Source organism: Anabrus simplex, chromosome 2 (assembly GCF_040414725.1).
Source record: "Anabrus simplex isolate iqAnaSimp1 chromosome 2, ASM4041472v1, whole genome shotgun sequence".
NCBI classification, from domain to species: domain Eukaryota; kingdom Metazoa; phylum Arthropoda; class Insecta; order Orthoptera; family Tettigoniidae; genus Anabrus; species Anabrus simplex.
In genome coordinates, this window is record NC_090266.1 from 554,041,489 (window position 1) to 554,065,670 (window position 24,182).

Consider the following 24,182-nt stretch of genomic DNA (forward strand, 5'->3'; position numbering starts at 1 on the left):
TATGGAAGTGAAACATGGACGATAACTAGCTCAGAAAGAAAGAGAATAGAAGCTTTTGAAATGTGGTGTTACAGAAGAATGCTGAAGGTGAGATGGATAGATCGAATCACGAATGAAGAGATACTGAATCGAATTGGTGAGAGGAGATCGATTTGGCTAAATTTGACGAGAAGAAGAGATAGAATGATAGGACACATCTTAAGACACCCAGGACTTATTCAGTTTGTTTTTGAAGGAAGTGTAGGTGGTAAGAACGGTAGGGGTAGACCAAGGTATGAATATGACAAACAGATTAGAGCAGATGTAGGATGCAATAGTTACGTAGAAATGAAAAGGTTAGCACAGGATAGGGTGGCATGGAGGGCTGCATCAAACCAGTCTATGGACTGATGACTCAAACACACATCATCAAAGAATCAAGAGTTGTTTGGCAGACACCCTAGAATATAGTGAAGTATGTTTCATTGTTTTATTTTTGATAGAAGTGATGGAAATTGGCGCCCTCTACCTGCCCCGAAATATTCCAACTTGTGGAACCGAGTATAATACCTTACATCAGCGTTTCTCAATCTATGGGTCCCAAAAATATGGGAATTGAAAGACAAAAATGTACAGGAAGATTTCCAGGAGAGACTGAAGCAACAAATCCCAGTTACTGAAGTGGAAAATGTAGAAAAGGAGTGGGCAAATTTTAAAAAGGCATTTGTTAGTGCAGCAGAGAGTGCTGTGGCAGGACATCTACAAGAGTGAAAGAAAAGGAGACACCGTGGTGGAATGATGAAGTGAGGAAAGTGGTGAAAGAAAAGAAGACAGCCTGATGAGAATGGAAACAAGATCAAACAGAAGAAAGCAAAAGGAAGTATCTCAACAGCAAATTGAGATGTAAGCAGGTGGTAAGAGGAAAAAGAAGAAGAGTTGGGAAGAATTTGCACAAAACATGGAAGTGGATGTAAGTGGCTGTAAAAGGATGCTGTATGAACTTATAAGAAGTAAGAGGACAAAAAGAGTCATTACAAAGTCAATGGAAAAGGAAGATGGGGAATTGTTAACATACCCAGAAGAGATAAAGAGGAGACGGAAGGGGTACTTTGATAAGCAATTGAATGTGAACAACTGTACAGGGGAGAGAGAAGCAATACAATGTGAGGACTTAACAACAGAGGATGATATAACAATGCTGGAGGTAGAGTTAACAGTACAAAAGATGATGGGAAAAGCAACATATATGGATGAAATCAGGGTGGAAATGCAAAGGGCTGCTGGACCTGTTGGTATGCAATGGTTGTACCGTTGTACCGACTACTAAAGTGTACGTGGAAACACAAATATGTACCTGAAGACTGGAAATAAGGCATAATAATAATAATAATAATAATAATAATAATAATAATAATAATAATAATAATACCAGTGTTTAAGGAAGGGGACAAGAAAGTTTGTGGTAACTACAGCGGAATCACATATATATCGCAGGTAGTTAAAATACTGGAAAGGAAATTAGAAAGAAGAATGAGAAGAAAGATTGGAGAGTTAAAAGAGGAACAATAAGGCTTCAGGAGTGGACGATCTACAGTGGACCCAATCATTAGCATGAGACAGCTGATGGAAAAGAACTGGGAATATGGAAAGGAAAGGATTTGGTCATGACTTTCATAGATATAGAAAAGGCATATGATAGTGTCCCCATGGTTAAAAAGAGAAAAGAAATGTTAGGAATGGTGCAAGCAATGTACAACAACTGTATTAGCAAGGTACTGAACCCAGTCGGAAAGACAGAATGGTTTAAGAATACTACTGAACTAAGACAGGGGAGTGTGCTGTCACCTCTTTTGTTTATTATGGTCATGGATGAAATTGTAAAGGAAACAAAGGAGGCCTATGTAAATAAAGACGATGATTGTTTTATTTTTTTTTTGCTATTGGCTTTACGTCCCACCGACACAGATTTATCTTATGGTGACGATGGGACAGGAAAGGGCTAGGACAGGGAAGGAAGCGGCCTTGGCCTTAATTAAGGTACAGCCCCAGCATTTGTCTGGTGTGAAAATGGGAAACCACAGAAAACCATCTTCAGGGCTGCCGACAGTGGGGTTCGAACCTACTATCTCCCGAATACTGGATACTGGCCGCACTTAAGCAACTGCAGCTATCAAGCTCGGTGATGATTGTTGTTTAAAGGAGCCTAACATCTAGGTCATCGTCCCCTAATGGTACGAAATGAGATGCTATGTAATGGCAATTTAAAACTTTACAAAGGTGAAAAAATGAGAGTATCCTCCTATTCAATACAATAAATATTCCGTCATTAGACGGAGTAAACAAATTCAAACGTTTCGGCTCGTTTGAGCCATCTTCAGTGAAAAATGAGGGGAGATTTGAAATAATTTACATAATATAAGTTGAAAAAATGCTAAAAAACATAATGAAGGAGCAAATGATAAAACAAACAAAAGAGAGCCTAGACGGAAACAAAATTAGTACAAATATACAATATTTACATCAATATGTGGAGCAAAAAAAACCTCACTGCAACAAAATTCAGTGAAAAGGTGTTAATTTATAATAATAATTGAAACTAAAAACTGTGTTAACCTAAGAAAACAAAGGAATGAAAAAACAAATGATGCAGACGGAAATGAACAATAGTAGCACATGGTGAGGTTGTGGACCTCATAGTTTACAAAATATTGTTTAGTAAAAATAACAAACAGGTTGAAATCACTGTCGAAAATCATCCTTGTAGAAACCCATCACATTAAAGTGGTCAGGAGGGGAGCGGGAGCAAACATTTTTGAGAAACCAAGCCTAATATGACGTGCAGGCGAAAAGCCTGTGACAAGGAAAAAACACCAATGAAATTTAAAGCTTTAGAAACAACAGCATTTTCAAAATCTTCTCAATCTAGCGGTCCCATTCTTGATTATTGTTTCATAATGTTGGCTGGTGTCTTGCCTTATTATAAAGGGTCGGAAGGGCCGCGATATAAAGTTATAAAGTTGAGAAGCTGTGTTAGGCAGAAGACAGATGCATAGTAAACTGTAAGTGATTTAGCAGAAACCGTCAATGAAGCTCTAATCTGTAATAGAAAAATGAGGTTGTGTGAGAAACGTGGGGTGATAAGTAAAAAGGGCAGAATGGGTGTGAAGAAAGCTTAAACTTACGGTGTTTAGCAGGTGGTTGTCCTCTCAAATGGCCTGGCCTCTCAAAGTAACGGTCTCGTTCACGTGATCGAGTCTATTGTTGGTTCGACTGTGTTTGCTAGGATGGAAGGAGCGGAGAGGGAAGGGGTGGTCTAGGGCTGGTGTGAGGAGGGGGGAGTGGTGGTGAGTTGGAGAGATGGAGGTGGGGTTTGTTTGTGTTATGGAAATTCTGACAAATATATGGAATGTTTCAAGTAGAATGTTCTTTTTCTCGCTGACTTCATTTAAATTGTGAGAGGGGTTCATAAACTGATCTAAATCGATGTGGATGCTCTCGAGAACATTGAGCAAGGTGCCTCTTTGCCCGTAATGCAAGATCTTGAGGTCTTTATCTATTGAAGTGTATTCGTGGCTGGATGCTTTATGATGTTCACTCATAGCTGAGAAACGATTATATTTGAGAGCGCTGCGATGTTCGGCGTATCTTATATCTTGTAATGGCAATTTAAAAGTCCAAAATCCTCCACTGACCAGAATTCAAAACGTGAGGACGAAGAATGAATGGATATGAATTTAAAACAATCAGTGGATCCGACCAGCAATGCCCCACATTCCCAGAAACTAACGTTAAACAACAGTATTACTGACCAAGGGACTGCTTCTAAAGCACAGTACTGAATTGATGATGCTTGTAGGCTAAAGGGGTCCAAAATCCAGGTCATCAGCCCCTGATAATGGTGCTTATCGCTAGGAAAGTAGAACCATGGTATTTGTCATGTTGTGGTACTAATCAAAAGTAGCGTAGACTCACGGTATTCCACACAATATAATACTGCTCACAGGAAATGTAATTCGCACATGTAACACAGACCTATGGCGTTCATCACTTAAGTGTACTAACCTGTGGTGTTCCTCACGTAGTGGGTACCAATCATAGGCAATGCAGAACCATGGTGTCGCTCATATAGTGGTACTAATCACACGTACTGTAAAAGCCGAAAGCACACACTGTCGCTACTAATCACAAACCTATTGTGTACCTAACATAGTAGTACTACGCACAAATAAAAGAGACCCATGGTGTTCCCTGCGTGATGGTACTAATTACAAGTAGTCTCATGGTTCTAATTCGATCATCCCTTGGTCGCTCCTGTTAGTCACCTCTACGACAGGCATAGGGGTTGGAGATAAAGAGATGAAGATACTGTTATTTGCAGATGATGTGAACTGGGGAAGGAACAGCAAAGAAGTGCAACAACAACTAGATGTGCTGAAAGAAAAAATTGAGAAGTATGGCATGACAACCCGTACAAATAAAAGCAAGACTATGGTGCTGTCAAGAGGGAAAAGGCAAGGAAAGGGCACTGTGAAAATTGGAAGTCAGAGTCTGGAAATTGTGGACAGCTTCAAATACCTAGGAAGTGAATTGATGCAAGATGCTCGGGTGGACATAGAGATTAGCAGGAGGGTACAGCAGAGCAATGCATTCTACCAAAGTGTAAGAAAACTTGTTTGGAGCAAAGAAATACCAAGGAAAAGTAAAGACATAATGTACAAAATGTAATATGTACCCATACTGACTTATGCAACTGAGACTTGGGCTTTGACTAGCAGGCAAAAGAGTAGAATTCAAGCCAGTGAGATGAAATTCCTAAGAAGTATGATAGGAAAGACAAGGAAAGACAGAGTGAGAAATGAAGATATTAGGAATTTGGGATAGGAAAGCTAAATGAGAGAATTGAAAAGAATAAATTAAGGTGGTATGGACATGTAAAGAGAATGGAGGAGAATAGAAGTCCAAGACAGATGCTGGAGGCAAAGTGCAAGGGCAAGAGAGAAAGAGGAAGACCTAGAACAAGGTGGATTGAATCAGTGAAGAGCGTAGATTATGATTTTCATTTCCGTGTTGACTATCTTATCGGTGAAGAGCGGCATGAGAAGACTGGGACAAGATCGTGGAAGGAAAGAGGAAGATAGAGAAGTGCCATAAACACCCCGACCCGACAGGAGCTGGATAAGGAGAAATGATGATGATGTATGTATGTATGTATGTATGTATGTATTCCATGGAACGCCTGCAATTCCAATTTTAACTACTTTAAAATTTAAAATTCTTGTATTTTTGGAAAAGAGTATCATTTGATATCGAGAGATACTAATATTTTAATTTGATAATATTGGCATATCGCCCATTTAATGCAATATCGATATGGAATGAAATATCTATATTTCAATATATAAGAATGTCGCAACATCTACGAACACAACAGCTGGACTTCAGAGGAGAGGGATGTACACCTGATCGCCGGGCTACACGGTTAAGCAGCGGAGGTATTACACAGCCTCCAACCGAGTTTCACCTATGAAGAGATTGTGATAGCGCTGGATGGACGTTGCAAAGACCACCAGCTTGCGCCACCTACCGAGTCCAGCTAAGGAAAAGACAGTCTGCTAATGAGGCACTAAATGAATTTGGGCAACTAGCCCACAAGGCTCTGGGTGTGCTGCTCCAGGACTACATCCAGCACGAGGCGGCCTATACATTAATCAGTAGACTCTGCGATGCTGAAATTCAACAGATGCTGATGCTGAGTTGGGAGCATAGCCTCAGAAGGGCCTTCACAATAGCCCTGAGGATGGAAGCAGTGAAGGGAACCACTGCACCGTCACCTAAAATATGAGCCATGAAGAGTGAGGCTGCACCGCCGGAGGCTCAACCAGCAACAGGAGAGCGACGCATGCCATCGCCGAGACCCCACAAGATCACCTGCTGGAAGTATGGTGAGCATGGCCACCTAAAGTTCAACTGCCATGTAAGGGTAAGTGTGATCGCCGAACAGAGCGACAACAGCTTGATCATCAACGGGTGTCCCGGGGACAGGCTGTGCTGGGTCACGAAAGCATTAACCATCACCATGCTATACACTGTCAAGGGACAGCCAGTGAGGGAGCCCAATCACCCCTACGTGCTGCAAACAGCATCAAGAAACACTATTCCTATCCTGAAGGAGGCGCTACTCAACCTGACACTGGGACGACTCCTACGAGACTAGGCCTTCATCGCTGCCATCACAGATGAGGTCATCCTGGACCTAGAAACACTACGGGCGTACGAGATAACTGTTGACTTGGGAAGACAAGTGTCGAGACTCAACAGACAGGAAATAATGCTGCGATGCCCAGGAACGTGACCTCGAGTAGCACGATTAACACCTACCAGTGAAGAGGTGATACCCGCCAACAGTGAGGAGGTGGTGGTGGTGATGACACAGCTGGAGGGACCTGCACAAGAAGACAGCATGCTCATGGCACCTGTTTCGTTGACCACAGCACAAGGAATCAACTTATCAACCTAGCCAGAACACTCGTCTCTGCATGCCGGTACAAATATACTGAATTTGACATCGTGGATAAGAGGATACCTGGCGGGACAGACATTATGACATATCAGCCAGTAGATGACGAAGATTCACAAACTCGGGAAGCAGATGAAGGACCAGACAAAATCTGGAAGATCATTTCCAATGCCCGGAAGCATCTGCAGGAAGAACATCTTGGAGTTGAAGGAAATAATCCACGAGTTCCAGGACATCTATACTGCTACAGGAGGAGACTATGGAAAGATGGACAGGGTGTACCATTACATCAACACAGGCGACACCACGCCAATCTGGCAAACACCCCGCAGGGTACCACTGGCAAAGGAGGAAATCAACCGGATGCTGAATGACATGAAGCAGAGGGGAGTTGTGAAAGAATCAATCAGCCTGTGGTCATCAGAAGTGGTCCTGGTGACGAAGATTCTGTGTTGATAACCACGAGCTGAACACCACCACCACAAAGGACTGCTTCCTGCTACCCTGGATAGACAACACCCTGGACACAATGTCTGGAGTACAATGGTTTTCAACTTTGGACCTCAAGTCTGGGTATTGGCAAGTGGTTCTCCATCCAAAGGATGAGAAGACTGTTCCCTACCAGCCAAGGGCTGTTACCATTTCACTCATGATGGCCTTCAGCTTCGGCAACGTGCTGGCGACCTTCAAGTGATTGATGGGTGTCTGTACTGAGAGGGTTAACTCACGACACCTGCCTTGTGTATACAGACATCATCGTCATCACTATGGGGCGCACACTGAGGGAACCTATCGACAACCTCCGGAAAGTGTTCCCGAGACTTCGAGGTGCTCACCTGAAGCTGAATCCTGGAAAGTGCCAACCGTTCCAGAAGGAGGTGTGTTACCTGGCCAAATAGTGTCATCGGAAGGAGTAGCTATGGTCCAGGAGAAGTTAGAAGTCGTTAGGAACTAGACAGGGTCAAAGGACAAGCGAGAGCTCAGGTGCTTCCTCAGCCTTTGCAACTACTATCGAAGGTTTATAGCTTGCTATACCGACACCTCAATGCCATTTACACGGCTCACCCCGGAGGGAAGGCCGTTCCAATGGTCATCAGATGTGGAGGCTGCCTTCCGTTCGCTGCTTGGGAGAAGTTCATCGTGGACACTGACAAAAGGGACGTGGGAATTTGTTGGGTACTGTTGCAGGTGCAGGACGCTGTCAAAAGCTGAGTGAAATTACTAAGTGATGCTTGACGAACTGCTGGCAATCGTGAAGACCTTGGAGCACATCCACAAGTACCTGTATGGACAGCCATTCCATCTGCACACCGATCACTCAGCCATGACCTGGCTTCTGAACTTCTGTAACCTGGAGGGGACAGACGGCTTGCTGGATACAGTGCCTTCAAGAGTACACTTTCACTGCCGAACACTGGCAAGGAAGGAGCTACTGCAATGCCAATGCCCTGCCCAGAAAGCCGTGTCCCAAGAACAGTGCACAATTCAAGAAGGGAGAGACGTAAGCGACCACCACATATGTGAGGGCCACCGCCGCGGAAAGATTAAGCCACCCTGAATAGAGAACAGATGACACCGGCAGATTCTACGAGACACTGAGTCGTGACAGCTACCAGAGTGGAAGGAAATCTCCGAATGCAGTCCAAACTACAAGGCATACTGGGTCCAGTGAATATTTCTAAAAGTAGACAACAGGACTCCGGAGTTTACAAATTAGAATGCCAATCCTGTAATTCCAGCTATATAGGTCAACAGGCCGCAATTTTGTTATAAGATACACCGAACATTGCAACGCTCTCAAATATGATCGTTTTTCAGCTACAAGTGAACATCATAACACATCCAGCCATGAATACACTTCAATAGATAAAGTTCTTAAGATCTTGTATAGTGAGCAAGAAGGCACCTTGCTCAACGTTTTCGAGAGCATCCAAATCGATTTAGATCCTTTTAAGAACCCCCTCTCGCAATTCAAATTAAATCAACGGAAAAAAAAAGAACATTCTACTTGAAACATTCATTCCATATATTTGTCAGAACTTCCATAATATAAACAAACCCCGCCACCATCTCCCCAACTCACCAACACTCCCCCTCTCCCCACTAGCCCTGCACCACCCCTTCCCCGTCCGCTCCTTCCACCCTCGCAAACACAGGTGAGTCAACAACAGACTCGATCGTATGAACGGGACAGTAAACTTTGAGAAGGCCAGACCATTTTGAGAGGACAACCACCTTCTAAACACCGTAAGTTTAAAGCTTCTTCACACCCATTTTACACTTTTTACTTAACAGCTCTTTTTCCATTACAGATTGGAACTTCATTGACAGTTTCCACTATGGTCACTTATAGTTTACCACGCATCTGTCATCTCCTCCAACACAGCTTCTCAATTTTTGTCACGGCCCTCCCGACTTTTAAAATAAGGCAAACAAACCAGCCAACAATGTGAAACAATAATCAAGAATGGGACCGCTAGATTGAGAGGAAATTGAGAATGCTGCTGTTCCTAAAGTTTTAAATTTCATCAGCGTTTTTCCGTCATTTGTCACATGCATTTCGCCTGCACGTTATCTCAGGCTTGGTTTCTCAAACTTTCTCGCTCCCGCTCCCTTCCTTGCCATTCTATGTGATGGTGTTTCTACAATGGCAGACTTTCGGCCTAAATTTTTGACACAGTGATTTCATCCTGTTTTGAATTTTTATGAAACCAAAATTTTGTAGACTAAGAGGTCCGCAACCTCTCTATGTGCACTTATTGTTCGTTTCCATCTGAATCATTCGTTTTCATTTCTTTTCTTCTTAGGTTAACACAGTTTTTAGATTCAATTATGTTTTGTATTAACCCCTGTTTTCACTGAATTTTATCACAACAAGTTGTTTATTGCTCCATATGATGTAAATATTGTATATTGTGCTGTCTTTATTCCCGTCATGTCTCTTTTGTTTTTTTCATTTGTTCCTTCATTATGTTTTTGGCACATTTTTAGCTTGTATTATGTAATTTACTTCAACCCCCCCCCCCCTTTTTCACTGAAGATGACTTAAACGAGTCGAAACATGTTTGAATTTGATTACTCCATCTAATGATGGAATTACACGATGTATTGAATTAGGAGGATACACTTAATTTTACCTTTGTAAAGAGAAGAACTTTGAATGAATACATGAGTTAATTTTAATTATCTCAATACTGATATACTGATTAGGTGGATCTATAAATTTAATTTCTGTTAACAAAGTCATATCCATCAATTCAGACCTTAACACGAAAATCATTCCTTATGTACCATGTGGTTCACTAGCCCCTTATTTTGTCAGAGATAGGCAACCCAAATAACTTGTATAACCTAAAGATCCTTATAATTTAGTTTTATGAACACCAAATAAGTTGAAATTTCACCTTATGGTCTACAAGACTCTCCGCTACCTGTGTGTCATCATTGTAAATTGATCCATGGACCTAGCGAAGGAAAAGCTACTATACACAATTCCACACCAAATACGAAGGACCATTCTGCAAACATGTAATTTATTGCGCCTTGAAATAAAACAGGTACCCGTAATACGATCAAATTAATAGGTTATGCCACGAGTTCTGTAATGTAAACAAGTTAAATGAACACTGTAAAACATCAACGAAGACTTCGACACGGATATATGTAAGTACTAAACCTCTAGCAAGTATAATTCATGTTGACTTTGTGACCAAATCAGTTAAGGGCTGGAGATCGAAGTGTGCGAGTATCGGCAGCGTAGTGTTTCGAATCCATCATGGGACAAATTTTTTAACGACAGAGGTGCTCCATTTTAGCAGGCATACAATAACAATTTTTTTTCCTATTGGTTTTAAGGGATGCGCTCTGATTTAGCGTCTTTTCCTTAAGGATGGGTGGAAGAAGGATTGGGAAGGAAATCGGCCTAGGTAATTTACTAAGGTACCGTCCTGGCATTTTCCTGGTGTGAAAATCGGAAACCGAGGAATACCATTTTCAGGAAGGCCAGAATGGGATTCGAATCCACAACCTCCCGAGTCCAACGCACACAAATAATAATCCACATCTACGAGGTCACATCACAGCACTTATTTATTTCCTCACATGTATTCCCATGAGGAGTACATTGAGTTGTTGCTAATTTATGGAGAAAGTACGGTCAAATTAATATGTATGCCACGTGCTCTGTAATGGTAAAAAGTTAAATGAAGACTTTTAAGCAGTATTAAAGACTCTAACATGGACATTAACTTTCGAAGTCGAAAGGACTTACGTATGTAATACTCGTTTAGTTAGTGTCTTGTATGTTGTATTTGTGGCTGAGTCGGTTAAGGGCCAGTGACACAAGGTGTCTGAATACCAGTAATGCAGTGGTTAGATTCCAGCCTTATGCACATTTTATTTTTATTTTTGACTGAGAAATAGTGCTCTATTTTAACGAACACACAATGCTTATGCACACTTACCAAATCACATCACAGCATGTTTTCATTCACTCACAATGTATTCCAGTGACGAGTACTTTGATACGTTGCTCATGTATGGGGAAACATGGCAGAACGCAGTCCAGTCGCAAAGTCTCTATCACAAGCGTTTTCCTGACAGAAGACTACCGACTACCTATACGTTCCGAAACCTTGAACGAAGGTTCCGGTCAACTGGTACGCTTGGAAGGGTAATTTCCGTTAGAGATGCTCGTATAACGTCTTGTCCAAATGAAGAGGCTGTTATGGGCGCTGTCCATAATAACCCTGATATTAATACTCAAACACTTGCACAACATGCTAACATCAGCCGGTCATCAGTCATGCGTATACTGCATAACAATAAATTTCATCCATACCATCTGCAGTTACACCAGCAGATTCATGGACGTGATTTGGATGCTACAGTAACATTTTGTCAATGGGCATTGCGCACGGTGACCAATAATGCAGCCTTTTTGTTAAGAGTCCTGTTTTCAGACAAATCACAACAATGGTGTCATGATTAGAAATAGTTTGTCAATACGGAGATGAAGATTATAGATTACGAATAGTGTCCTGAATCGGCACAACGTGCACTACTGGAGCGCGGAGAATCCCCATTGGGTAAGATAGGGCCCATTTCAAGTGCAGTGGGGAGTAACTGTTTGGTATGGGATCTTGGGTGACTATCTCATCGGATCATATTTCTTCGACTGATATCCGATGGGAACACGCTACATTCATTTTTTTCAAAATGAAATCCCACAGTTGCTGGAGAACGTGCCACTACGCGAACGATTAAGAATGTTTTTCAACAGGATGAGGCTCCACCTCATGGATCAGTAGTCGTCCGGAAACATCTTAATGCTTCATATCCAAATAAATGGATAGGAAGGGGTGGACCCGTTCACTGGCCCGCCAGATCACTTGATCCAACGCCACTTGACTTCACCCTGTGGGGTCACTTAAAGCAGGTACTGTATGCACAACAGCCTGAAGATCGTGGTCGCCTTCGGCAACTGATCACCAAGGCATGCCAAGGTGTTACACTTGACATGTTACAACGTGCAAGAATGTCTTTAAAACGTCGCCCTGAAATGTTCATAAACCAAGGTGGTCAACATTTCGAACACTCGTTACAATGAATATGCAGGGTACGCTGCTTTCTACCTTCAGACCATCATGTCGTAGTACGACCTGGCTAAGTAACTTTGGATAAAAATTGTCCTTTTCAAGACCAAATAAAAATTCACTCTTTGGAACAGGATGACATGTGGACATTTTACAGGCAATGTAAACGGCGTTAATAATAAAAATAAATTTTAAAAAGCTGTACCAGCCTGTGAATCGAACCTACTACCAGACAGCTTGGCTGATATAATGGCAGAGATGCATGATTTAACCACCTTAGCTACCGCGAGCCGTGGTGCATAGGTAGCTCGTTGTAGTCCTTATACACACTTCCTGACCAAACGTAAGATAGTGTTACTTGCAGCTGTGATTATTTTACACATTCATTATAGTTTAAATATGGTAATAGAAATAACACTTCCGCTAATGATTTCTACCATAATTGCAAGCATTATATGAATGGTATAATTGTACTAAGGCCATAAAAGAGCAGGTACTAATGTTTTTCGGATGACTATGATATACACGTTAATTGGGTCACCTATCTCCAAAAAAATAAGGGGCTGGTGAACCACCCGGTATATATATTTATATTGCCGTTCAAGGTATGTGTCATGAATCAGGTGTTTGTACTCATAACAATTTGGCACCACCGCCTGACTTCCGATTAACTGTCACGTTGAAACTCACAGAATCTGAACTAGGATATAGCTTATAGCCTACTTTGCGACTGATGTGATGAGGTAGTATATTTACTGCATTTTTGGATAATATGTATAAATTACAGTCTCCAGTCACTTAATTCTATATGCTAGTACCTTATTTCCTACCAAACCCAGGAATTATTTCTAAATAACAAATTCCCTTTCCTTACCTGCTGATTTTTTTCTGTAGTTTCCCACCTCTCCGCTCTAAGTAATGAGATTGAAAGTTACTTTTGAGAATGTTACGAGGAATTCATCTGAATTTGAGATCCAATTCTATACTTAGAAAATTCAAACATGCTGTAAGTAACACTAATCAGATATAACAACCTTTTGGATAGCATTAAGAGGTGAATATCCTGAAGTTTTGGAGAGCGCATTAAATTTGTTCATGCCATTCGCCACTGCATATCTGTGTGAAAACGGACTTTCCTCTTTAGTTCAAGTGAAAAGCAGGTACAGAATTAGACTTGATGCATGCTCTGATTTATGAGTCAAGTTAACCAACCTTCAATGGCAGATCCAACTATCACATTAGTTTGGTAAGTAGGCTACAAAATAATGTAATACAATTCTCAGCATGTTTGTTTTTTGTAACGCTTTGGTACTTCCCACGAAAGATAGGTCGGAGATCCAATATGGCATAGATTGGATGACAATACAATGCACTCAACAGTCTTGTCAATGTCGGACCATTACACACAGCTGCTGAATAATTTTAGCCTTGCCGTGCAGACAGTATGCGCAGTGGGCATTGACAAGAGCATCACAAAGGATGTGTGGCCCCATAAGGACCACTCCTTCAGTGACAGAGATTGGCCTGGACACTCCTACAAAATGACCAACTTGAAAGATAGGTTACAGCTACTGAATGACTTTTCTTCTTGCCTGCCACGAGTATGTGCTGCAGCCATAGAAAAGAGACTCTCAAAGGGAGTATAGCCCCTTAGGAGCCACTGTTTCCATGATGAAGATTGGCATGGGCACTCCTACAATGTGACAAACCTGAAAGATAGATTAAAGATCCAAACACATCATCAAAGATAGACAGACTGCAACCAGAACAATTTAAAATTTTGCAGTTTTCTTATTTTCTCCGAATGCGACAGCCCTACGACACACATAACGAGAGCTCTGTCGGAGAAAAAATGAATATTGCCTTAATCACAGCCAGCCAAAATGGTTGTATTTCCCTGTTTTATGCTGTCTCAATTTTAATTCTTCTACATAAGTAAGAATATTTCTAAGGGCTGGCCAGTGGGTCTCTGGCAAGCTACTTCAGGTGTCGTACAACATTTTACTACAATTACAAACATGCAGGATGGGAACCAAAGCACTGCAGTTTTCTTAATGACATACTTACTTTCTCATAAGGGTGAACTAATGTAACTTATAAAGCTCTTGATGTTCAACAGCCTTCAAGGTGGATTGCCTGCTCCGGTAGTCTTGGAGTAGCAAGTCTGCCTTTTACCGGAAAGCCCCACCCAGTGACATCACGAATCTTTACCTGGATCTGAGCGCTGGTTCAAAGTAAATTTAACTCGTGTGAGAACAATTGAGGAACCATATGACGGTGATCTAGCAGCCTCAATCCCGAAAGCCAACAACAATTGAGATGATTTGTTACACTGACCACGCATCCCCCCATAATCTGCATGCCTTCAGGTCGAGCAGCAGACACTTGATACCCCAAAGCCTAAATGGGCTGCAGTGCTATCAGGGGAGATTACCCGGATTAATTATGTCCATCTTGATATTCAACATACACAAATTCATTCCATAGAGATTAATTCTAGAAAAAACTATCTACTGATAGTCAATATACAATACAAACTTAGCAGATCATCTATAATGAAATTAATATTTTATAATGAACATCAAATACACTTTGGTGTTCAACAAATCGAGTGAGATTCTTTACAAGAAACTAACGGGCGACGTCACCGTCAGACTACTTAACTTATTTGTTTTACATCACACTTACACAAACGGGTTTTATGGAGATGATGGAATAGGAATGGGCTACGACTGGGAAGGAAGCAATTGTAGCCTTAATTAAGGTACAACCTGGTGTGAAAATGGAAACTCATCTTCAGGGCTGCCGCCAGTGGGATTCGAATCCACTAAGCCCTATCTCCTGAATGCACCGTGAGTTATGCAACACAAACCACGTAGCCAACTCTTTCCATCATCCAACTAGCCTTTCAAACTGTACTCCCCAGTTTACCCACTTAATGATAAGCATCAGCTTCATGCCTCATTTTCCAGCAAGGAAAGTGCCACCATTCTGTTCAGTTGCTTTTGGTCAAGGCTTGTGCTGAATGATACCGCAGTCTCTGTTCCAAACATAGCAAGTTCCTAGTGAGCATTCAAGCACTATAACTAAAATTGTATAATAATAATAATAATAATAATAATAATAATAATAATAATAATAATAATAATAATAATAATAATAATAATAATAATAATTGTTGTACAAGACACCCTCAAAGTTACCTCTGCCTCATGCATGTGTTTTCTCTGACTGCATTTTATTTCGCTTTTCTTATTAGGCTAAATCTCATGCAATACTATGGACATATTTGATTATGCTCAGCATAATATACCAGTAAAACACTAATGATAAATTCTCCACTTCCCAGACAAATATAATAAATGCTACCATCATATTAGTTCCAGCGCTGACAACTATTTTTAATGGGAGAAAAAGCATGAAAACCTTGATTAAAATTTCTTCACAGCCTCCTCTGAACTGACAGACAATTAACGTAAAATGACAGTAGGAAACATATTCCATCAAAATGTCATGTAATTCACCAGTTTCACCGGGCGAGTTGGCCGTGCAGTTAGGAGAGTGCAGCTGTGAGCTTGCATCCGGGAGATAGTGGGTTTGAATCCCACTGTCGGTAGCCCTGAAGATGGTTTTCTGTAGTTTCCCATTTTCACACCAGGCAAATGCTGGGGCTGTACCTTAATTAAGACCACGGCCGCTTCCTTCCAACTCCTAGCCCTTTCCTATCCCATCTTCGCCATAGGACCTATCTGTGTTGGTGCAACATAACGCAACTAGAAAAAATTTACCAGTTTCGAGAAAGAGGAGAATAAGTAGCCAGGTTCCCTGGTAAAAGAAAAAAAAAGAATGAAGGCGTGTGAAGGCCCCAAATGATGCTTCAAAACAATTACAACGAAATGAACTCTCCCGAGAAGCATGTAACCTAGCCATGGTAGGGATGCTTGAATGTTCCAATAAAGCAGATAGCTCAGCTCTAGGTACAACCATATAGGATGGGTATCTGTCATGGGACCAGACTAATGACTGGTTCATTAAAAGTGGGAGGGGGGGGGGGGGGAGCAGCCTTTCGGTCGTGCAAGGACAGCAGTCTGGATGATTAAATGATATGGCCTTGTAATAATAGTTAACATTGTTTAGCTGTGTTGATACTGTTACACAGCTGAAAGCAACAGGAAACTACAGCCGTAACTAACTCCCGAGGACATGCAGCTCTCTCTGTATGAATGAATTATATACTGATGAAGGCTTCCTCGCAGATAAAATATTCCGGAGGTCAAATAGTCCCCCATTCAGATCTCCAGGTGGGGACTATATGGGAGGGCCAATCAACACGAAGATGATATATATATTTTTTTTTTTCTAATTGCTTTATGTTGAACCGACACAGATAGGTCTTATGGCAACAATGGGATAGGAAAGGCCTAGGAGTTGGAAGGAAGCGGCCGTGGCCTCAATTAAGGTACAGCACCAGCATTTGCCTGGTGTGAAAATGGGAAACCACGGAAAACCATCTTCAGGGCTGCCGACAGTTGGATTCGAACCCACTATCTCCCGAATGCAAGCTCACAGCCGCACGCTCCTAACCGCACGGCCAACTCGCCCGGTGCACACGAAGATGGAAACGGACATTCTGCGAATCAGTGTGGAATGTTAGAAGTTTGAACCGTTGTGGTAGATTAGAGAATCTGAAAAGGGAAATGAATAGACTAAAAGTTAGATGTACCGAGCTCGATAGCTGCAGTCGCTTAAGAATTATCAATACAAAATCAAACATGGGAAATGAACGAGTTGGTTTAATAATGAATTAAAAAAGTAGGGCACTGGATAAGCTACCATGCTTTTTTTTTTTGTTTTTGCTATTTGGTTTACGTAGCACCGACACAGATATGTCTTATGGCCACAAAGGGATAGGAAAGGCCTAGGAGTGGGGAGGAAGCGACCACGGCCTTAATTAAGGTACAGCCCCAGCATTTGCCTGGTGTGAAAATGGGAAACAATGGAAAACCATTTTCAGGGCTGCCAAGAGTGGGGTTTGAACCTACTATCTCCCGGATGCAAGCTCACAGCTGCGCGCCCCTAACCGCACGGCTACCTCACCTGGTTAAGCTACTACAACCAGCATAGTGAACGAACTACTGTTGTCAGGACAGACACTAAGCCTATGCCCACAACAATAGTGCAAGTCTGTATGCCAATTAGTGCAGCAGATGAGGAAGAAATCGAAAGAATACATATGAAGAGATAGCAGATTTAATACAGTGACCACAACTTGGTCATGAAATGCAATCTGAAGTTGAAGGAAGGAAGGAAGGAAGGAAGGAAGGAAGGAAGGAAGGAAGGAAGGAAGGAAGGAAGGAAGATGTGATCTAGACAAGTTGAAAGAAAAGAGTGTGAGGGATTGTTTCAAGGAACATGTTGCACGAGGACTAAATGAAAAGGCTGAAGGAAGCACAACTGAGGAAGAATGGTCTCTGGGGCTGCTGAAGAAATGTTAGGAAGAAAGGAAAGATCAACTAAGAAACAATGGATAACTCAGGAGATACTAGACCCGACTGATGAACGTACAAGAATGCAGAAAACGAAGAGGGCACAAAAGAATACAGGCGATTAAAGAATGAAGTGGATAGAAAGTGCAGGACAGCTAAGGAAGAATGGCTGAAAGAGAAGTGCAAGGATGTTGAAGGTTGTATGGTTGTATGAAAGATAGATGTTGCATACAGGAAAATAAAGGAAACTTTTGGAGAAAGGACGACCAGATGGAAGACCACTTCTAGTGAAGGAAGACGAGGCAGAAGGACGGGAGGAACATATTAGACAATTGTTTCCAGTGGAAAGAACTAGGTGATAAGGTTCTGGAAAAAGAAAAGGCTGATGAAATGGGAAATCCAATTTTGACGGAGCTTTCAGAAAGCTGTCTCCCATAAGTCCAACCCCTCGTCCACATCGTGAGAGGTGGGCAACGGTATGAAGTAAGGGATTGCCTGCAAGGGTGATGTACACCGGGGACTGTGTGTGCCCCATGACTGCTACGGTAGCTGTGAAGGCCCTAGAGGAACCCTGAAAAGTGACGGCTAACGGGGCCCTGTTGAAGTCCTCAATGGTAGATACGGCGGAAAAAGATACTTTTGGAACGGCAAAGCTGGCAGACGAGGCAACCTTCTTTCCGTGGTGTTTAAAGAAACAATGGGAACCACTGCCTTGTGGTGAAGTAGGATCTTCAAAGGCTAAGGGAGACAACCTCTACAGAAAACAGCAGGCTTGGAGGCTTAGGTGGCAGTCCCACCACCAAGCTCGGGTTGCTGTGGGCTGGTAGCTTGCACAGCCTTAATATAAACTATTTAAGAAACCGAAGTGAAACCCAACTGGATGGATAATAAGTTGATGACTTCTGTCATGAAATGGAAAATGAGAATAGGTTTTTGGAATGTCTGAACCCTGAGAGAGAGCAGTAAATTGAAGCAAGTGGCTAAAGTGATGGAGGAATACAGGCTGGATATCCTTGGATTAAGTGAAATACGGTGGCCAGACTTCAGAGAAATACAGACTCTTAATAGGTGCACATCCTGTATTCTGGGCAAATGGGGGAGGATGCAGAACACAGAGAAGGTGTAGTATTGCTATTAAATGAAACTGCAAAGAGGAGCCTCCCTGATTGGAAACCCATCTCAGAAAGACTGATGACAGCTCGATTCAAAACCCAGATTTGCAATGTGACCGTGATCCAGTGTTATGCTCCCACAGAAATATCAAAGATTGAAAAAAAAGGAAGAATTCTACTTCCAGCTAAATGAGACTATTAAGAGAATGGGAAAGAGGGATATTATTATTATTATTATTATTATTATTATTATTATTATTATTATTGTGATGGGGAATTTAAATGCAAAGGTTGGTTCTAACAATGAGGGGCTGGAACAAATTATGGGAATACATGGAGTTGGTGACTGTAATGAAAATGGGGAGCTTTTCATTGATTTTTGTGCTAGCCATGATTTGGTAGTGGGTGGCACATTTTCTCCTCATAAACGATGTCATAAGATTACATGGGTGACGTCAGATCAGGTTACAGAAAACCAGATAGACCACATCACCATAAGTAGAAAGTTTATAAAATCAATGACTAATGTTAGAAATAAAAGAGGGGCAGATATTGGAAGTGATCATCACCTGGTAGTTGCAGAGTTTAGAATGAAAATTGTGGCAAGTGGAAGGAAATTTGAAAGGCGAAACAAAAAATATGATTTAGGTAAATTGCAAGATGAAAGCAACAGGAAAGAATTCCAAATAGAATTAAGAAACCGCTTTGAAGCTCTTGCTGTTGAACCAGAACTTATGATGGATGTTGAATTATCATGGAAGAAAATCAAGGACACATATTTAGAAGTTAGTGAGAAGGTGCTTGGATTTCACAATTATTTCAAGAAGGAATGGATGTCAGATGATACTTGGAAAAAAATAGAGGCTAGGAAGCTATGGTAGTTCAGGCAAAGATTAATATGTGTAAAACAAGCCAACAGAAACCCGCAGCACACAAGGAATATGTGGAAGCTGATAAGAGTGTGAAGAAAAGTGTAAGAAAATATCATATACTGTAGGTAGATGAACAAGCACGAATGGCAGATGAGGCATCAGCAAGGTGAGATGCTAAGGAATTGTATAGTATCACAAAGAAACTGTCAAGGAGAGGATATATCAGGAATAAACCCGTTAAAAACAAGAGAGGTGAACTACTGCCCGCCCAGGAAGAACAGTTACAGAGACGGAAGGAACATTTCTCAGAGTTGCTCAAGAGATGTATAGAACAGAATGGTAACTAACAAACGGAACTAGTAGTGACCCAAGAAGAAATTTACATCCTCCAACCTGTTCAGAAACAGAGAAGGCCTTGAAGCAGATAAGAACTGGAAATGCACCAGGTATGGACAATATCGCGCCAGAAATACTTAAAAGCAGATACTGAGACCTCGGCAAAATTATTGCACCCCCTGTTGGAAAGGATCTGGAATGAAGAAAAGCTACCAGCTGAAGCGAAGAAAGGCCTGATTGTTAACATACCAAAGAAAGGGAATATTACTAAGTGTGATACCTGGAGGGGAATTACATTGTTGTCGGTAGGCTACCAAGTAAGGTACTTTCAAGGATCATTTTAGAGCAGGTGAAGGATGTTGTGGAATTGCGCCTTAGAGGGGAACAGGCTGGTTTTCATATACAACGTAGCTGTGTCAATCTCATAAACACTCTGAGAATCATCTTGGAACAAAGTGCAGAATGGCAGAACACCCTCTACTTGACTTTCATCGATTTTGAGAAGGCCTTCGACTCTGTAAATTGAAGAGTTACGTGGCAAACACTTGAAGAATATGGTATACCACAGCAGATTCTAAATATTATAAAGGATATGTACGAGGGTTATAAATGTCAGGTTCTGCATATGGGAGATCTTACTGAACCAATAGATGTGACCTCAGGAGTTCGACAGGGCTGTATTCTTTCCCCGACGCTTTTCCTACTTGTGTTGGATAGTGTGCTGAGGAGAGTGTATCGTGGTCGGAAAAGGGGGATCCAGTGGGGTTTACAAGATAGGTTAGAAGACCTTGTTTTGCAGAAGACATCTGCCTACTGGCTCAGCAGTTCAGAGATATGGAAAAGAAGATTAAGCGGTTGAAGGAGAAGGGAGAGGATGCTGCACTTAAATATTAATAAGACCAAGGAGATGAGGCTCAATTCCAAGATTGATGATAAATTGTCTATAGATGATAAAGAGATAGAACAAGTGGACTCTTTCATATGTCTTGGGAGTATGGCTACTACGACTGGAGGAACAGAAGAAGACATTAAGAGTCGTATCAGGAAAGCAAATAACTGGTGCTTTTGTTCAATTGTATCCTATATGGAGAAACAAGAACATTTCTAGAAAAACTAAGCTACGACTTTTTAACACGAATGTTAAGTCTGTTCTGCTTTACAGCTGTGAAACGTGGAAAGTTACCCAGAAGACGACTAAACAACTGCAAGTCTTTGTGAATCGCTGTCTAAGACGTATCATCTACAGAAGATGGCCGGATGTTATTTCAAATGAAGATCTATGGGAAGAAACAAATCGGCAGCCAATTGAAATGCAGATAAGGGAGAGAAAATGGCGTTGGATAGGACATACTTTAAGGAAGCCCGCTGGAGCCATTAAAAAGACAGCGCTCGACTGGAACTCCCAAGGCGCTAGAAAGTGCGGACGTCCGAAGAAGACCTGAAAAAAGACGATCGAAGAGGAATGTCTAGCAGTGCGAAGAACTCGGAACGAAGTGAAGAGGTTAGCCAACCATAGGAACAGATGGAAGTGTTTCACGGAAACCCTATGCTCCAGGAGGAGCAACAGGAAATAAGTCAATAAAGTCAAGTTTGAGAGAGCTAAATAAGAACAAGGCACGTGGAATTGATGACATACTCTCAGAATTAAGGTCTGCCTTAGGAGAAGCCAGCATGGTGAAGTTATTCCATTTAGTGCGCAAGATGTATGATATAGGAGAAATGCCATTTGATTTTATACTGAATGTTGTTACACCTATTCCCAAGAAAGCAGGTGCTAACAAGTATGAAAACTACCCCACCATTAGTTTAGTAATCACTCGGTTATTATTTGCAGAACAATGGAAAGAAAAGTTGAGCCGAGTTGGGAGAAGATCAGTTTGGCTACAAAAAAAATATAGCAACACATGAAGCAACATTGACTGTACGCCCTATCATGGAGGATCGCATGAAGGAAAACAAGCCCACATACATGGCATTTGTAGATCTAAACAAGGCATGCGATAATGCTGATTGGACCAAGCTATTTGAGATTCTGAAGGTGATCGGGATCAGATACCAGAAAAGAAGAAATATCTGCAATCTGTACAAAAATAACTCTGCAGCGATACAAATTGAAGGTAACGGAAAAGAAGCAGCAATCCAGAAAGAAGTGAGAAAGAAGGCTGCAGTTTGTCTCCTCTCCTTTTCAATGTTTAAATAGAACAGTCAGTGAAGGAAATAGGAGTTTGGAAAAGGAATCACAATCCAACAAGAGGAAATCAAAACTCTAGAGATTTCCCAATGATATTGTTATTTAATGTGAGTCTGCAAAAGATATAGAGAAATTGCTAATTGGTATGGACACAGTCTTGAATAAGGAGTGTGAATGATTGAAAACCTACAACCTGTTTGCCAGTCAATGACCGGGTCAGGGATGGAATGAATGAAACCCCCAACTTGCAGCAAGGATAGGAATTGTGCTGGCTACCGAGGCCTGTCGCACTCCTCTGGCGCAATGATTAATGACTGACAGATGAAATGAAATGATAGTGGAGTGTTGCTGGAATGAAAGATGACAGGAAAAACAGGAATACCCGGAGAAAAGCCTGTCCCGCCTCCGCTTTGTCCAGCACAAATCTTGCATGGAGTGACCGGGATTTGAACCACGGTATCCAGCGATGAGAGACCGGCGCGCTGCTGCCTGAGCCACGGAGAATCTGCTCTTGAAAAAGGAGTACAAGATGAAAATAAATAAATCCAGAACAAAATGGAGTGCAAACGAACAAAGACAGGTAATGCAGGAAATATTTGATTAGGAAATTCTGTCTTAAAGGAAGTAGGCCTAGATGAATATTGTTACTTGGGTAGTAGAATAACTAACAGTGGCAGAAGTAAGGAAAACTTAAAATGCAGACTTGGCACAAGAAGGGAAGGCCTTTCTTAAAAAAAGAGATTTGCTCACTTCGAACATTGATATGGGAATTACAAAGATGTTCCTGAAGATATTCGTCTGGAGCAAGGCAATGAAAGTGAAGCATGGATCATAACTAGCCCAGAACGGAGGAGAATAGAATATTTTGAAATCTGGTGTTAAGAATGCTGAAGGTGAGATGGACAGATCGAATGAATGAATGAAAAGTTACTAAATCGAATTGGTGATAGAATAAGTTGGCGAAACTTGACTGGAAGGGATAGAAAGATAGGACACATCCAGGATATGTTCAGTTGTTTTTTGAGCGAAGTGCAGGCGGTAAAAACGATAGGGGAAGACCAAGGTATGAATATGACACATTAGAGTAGATGTAGGATGTAACAGTTACGCAGAAATGAAAAGGTTAACACAGGATTGAGTGGAATGGAGGGTTGCATCAACCTGACTATGGACTGGGGGGGGGGTCATCAAACAATCATCAATGATAACTTTGAAGAACTTAAACAATAACAATCCCAGACAAAACACACAGGAATATACAGTTCAAATCTTCAACGGTACACCGTGAAATAGATTAAACCCATTAATATGTTGCATGAAGGCCTACCAAAATAAATCCAAGTAAACAAGTGTAATACGGCTGACTGCCTACTCTTTTCCTACGCTTCACCAAAGAGAATTCACCAAGAATGAAGAAATTCCACTGCGCAAAGCGGCGCAGAAAATTAGGATTCAATGAGCACACAAAATAAGGGCTGTAAACATTTTGAATATGATATCAGAAAAAAAAGAAACGTTACCGCGTAGTTCACAACCCGCCACAAGATAGCATTTTACAAACAAAACAATGTGAATCGCCGAACACACACTCACCTTCTTCTTCTTCCTCCAACACTCTGCTGTTTATTGGGCTTCGCATTGCTGTTTAACCACAGACATTTAGTAAATAGACACGGACACACAGTACTTCGGCTGCCCCCTACCACTGCGAATTATAAAACCCCATTGAACTCGTATGGGCTCAGGTGAAACATTGTGTGAGCTTGCATAATACGGACTTCAAAGTGAAAGAAATGCAAAGATTAATTGAGGAAGGTTTAGCGTGTGTCACACCTGATAACTGGAGGAATTATGTGAATCACGTTAAGAAAACGAAGACGATATGTGAAAGGCTGATAAAATTCAGGACGACATCGAACCCATTATCGTCCACCTCGGTGACTCTTCAGACGAAAATTCCTCAAGCAGTATGTAAATGGAAGAGATGAACATTCCACCTCTGTCTTGAAATCTGTACATTGCTGACAAGGAAGAATGCTGCGGAAGAATATTTAAGTTATCGTATTTTGTGATAAAGACGAAGCCCTTCGATCTG

The 24,182-nt window shown here is 41.5% G+C and overlaps 1 protein-coding gene across 6 annotated transcripts in view; it reads right to left on the reverse strand.

Moving 5' to 3' along the window:
• The window catches only part of LOC136862924 (UPF0669 protein C6orf120 homolog), a 271,519-nt gene extending 247,860 nt beyond the window's left edge, over positions 1–23,659 (reverse strand). Inside the window, exons 1-2 of one of the 6 annotated variants that reach the window (XM_067139215.2) lie at positions 23,415–23,590; positions 14,158–14,314 (exon numbers count right to left, since the gene is read on the reverse strand). Coding sequence is in view for 1 of the 6 variants with exons in the window: in XM_067139210.2 (XP_066995311.2) it covers positions 4,042–4,075 (34 nt within the window). In the remaining 5 variants the exon portion in view is untranslated. The other 5 variants (XM_067139213.2, XM_067139209.2, XM_067139212.2 and 2 more) reach the window with 5 other exon arrangements.
• Positions 23,660–24,182: the final 523 nt, after the last annotated feature.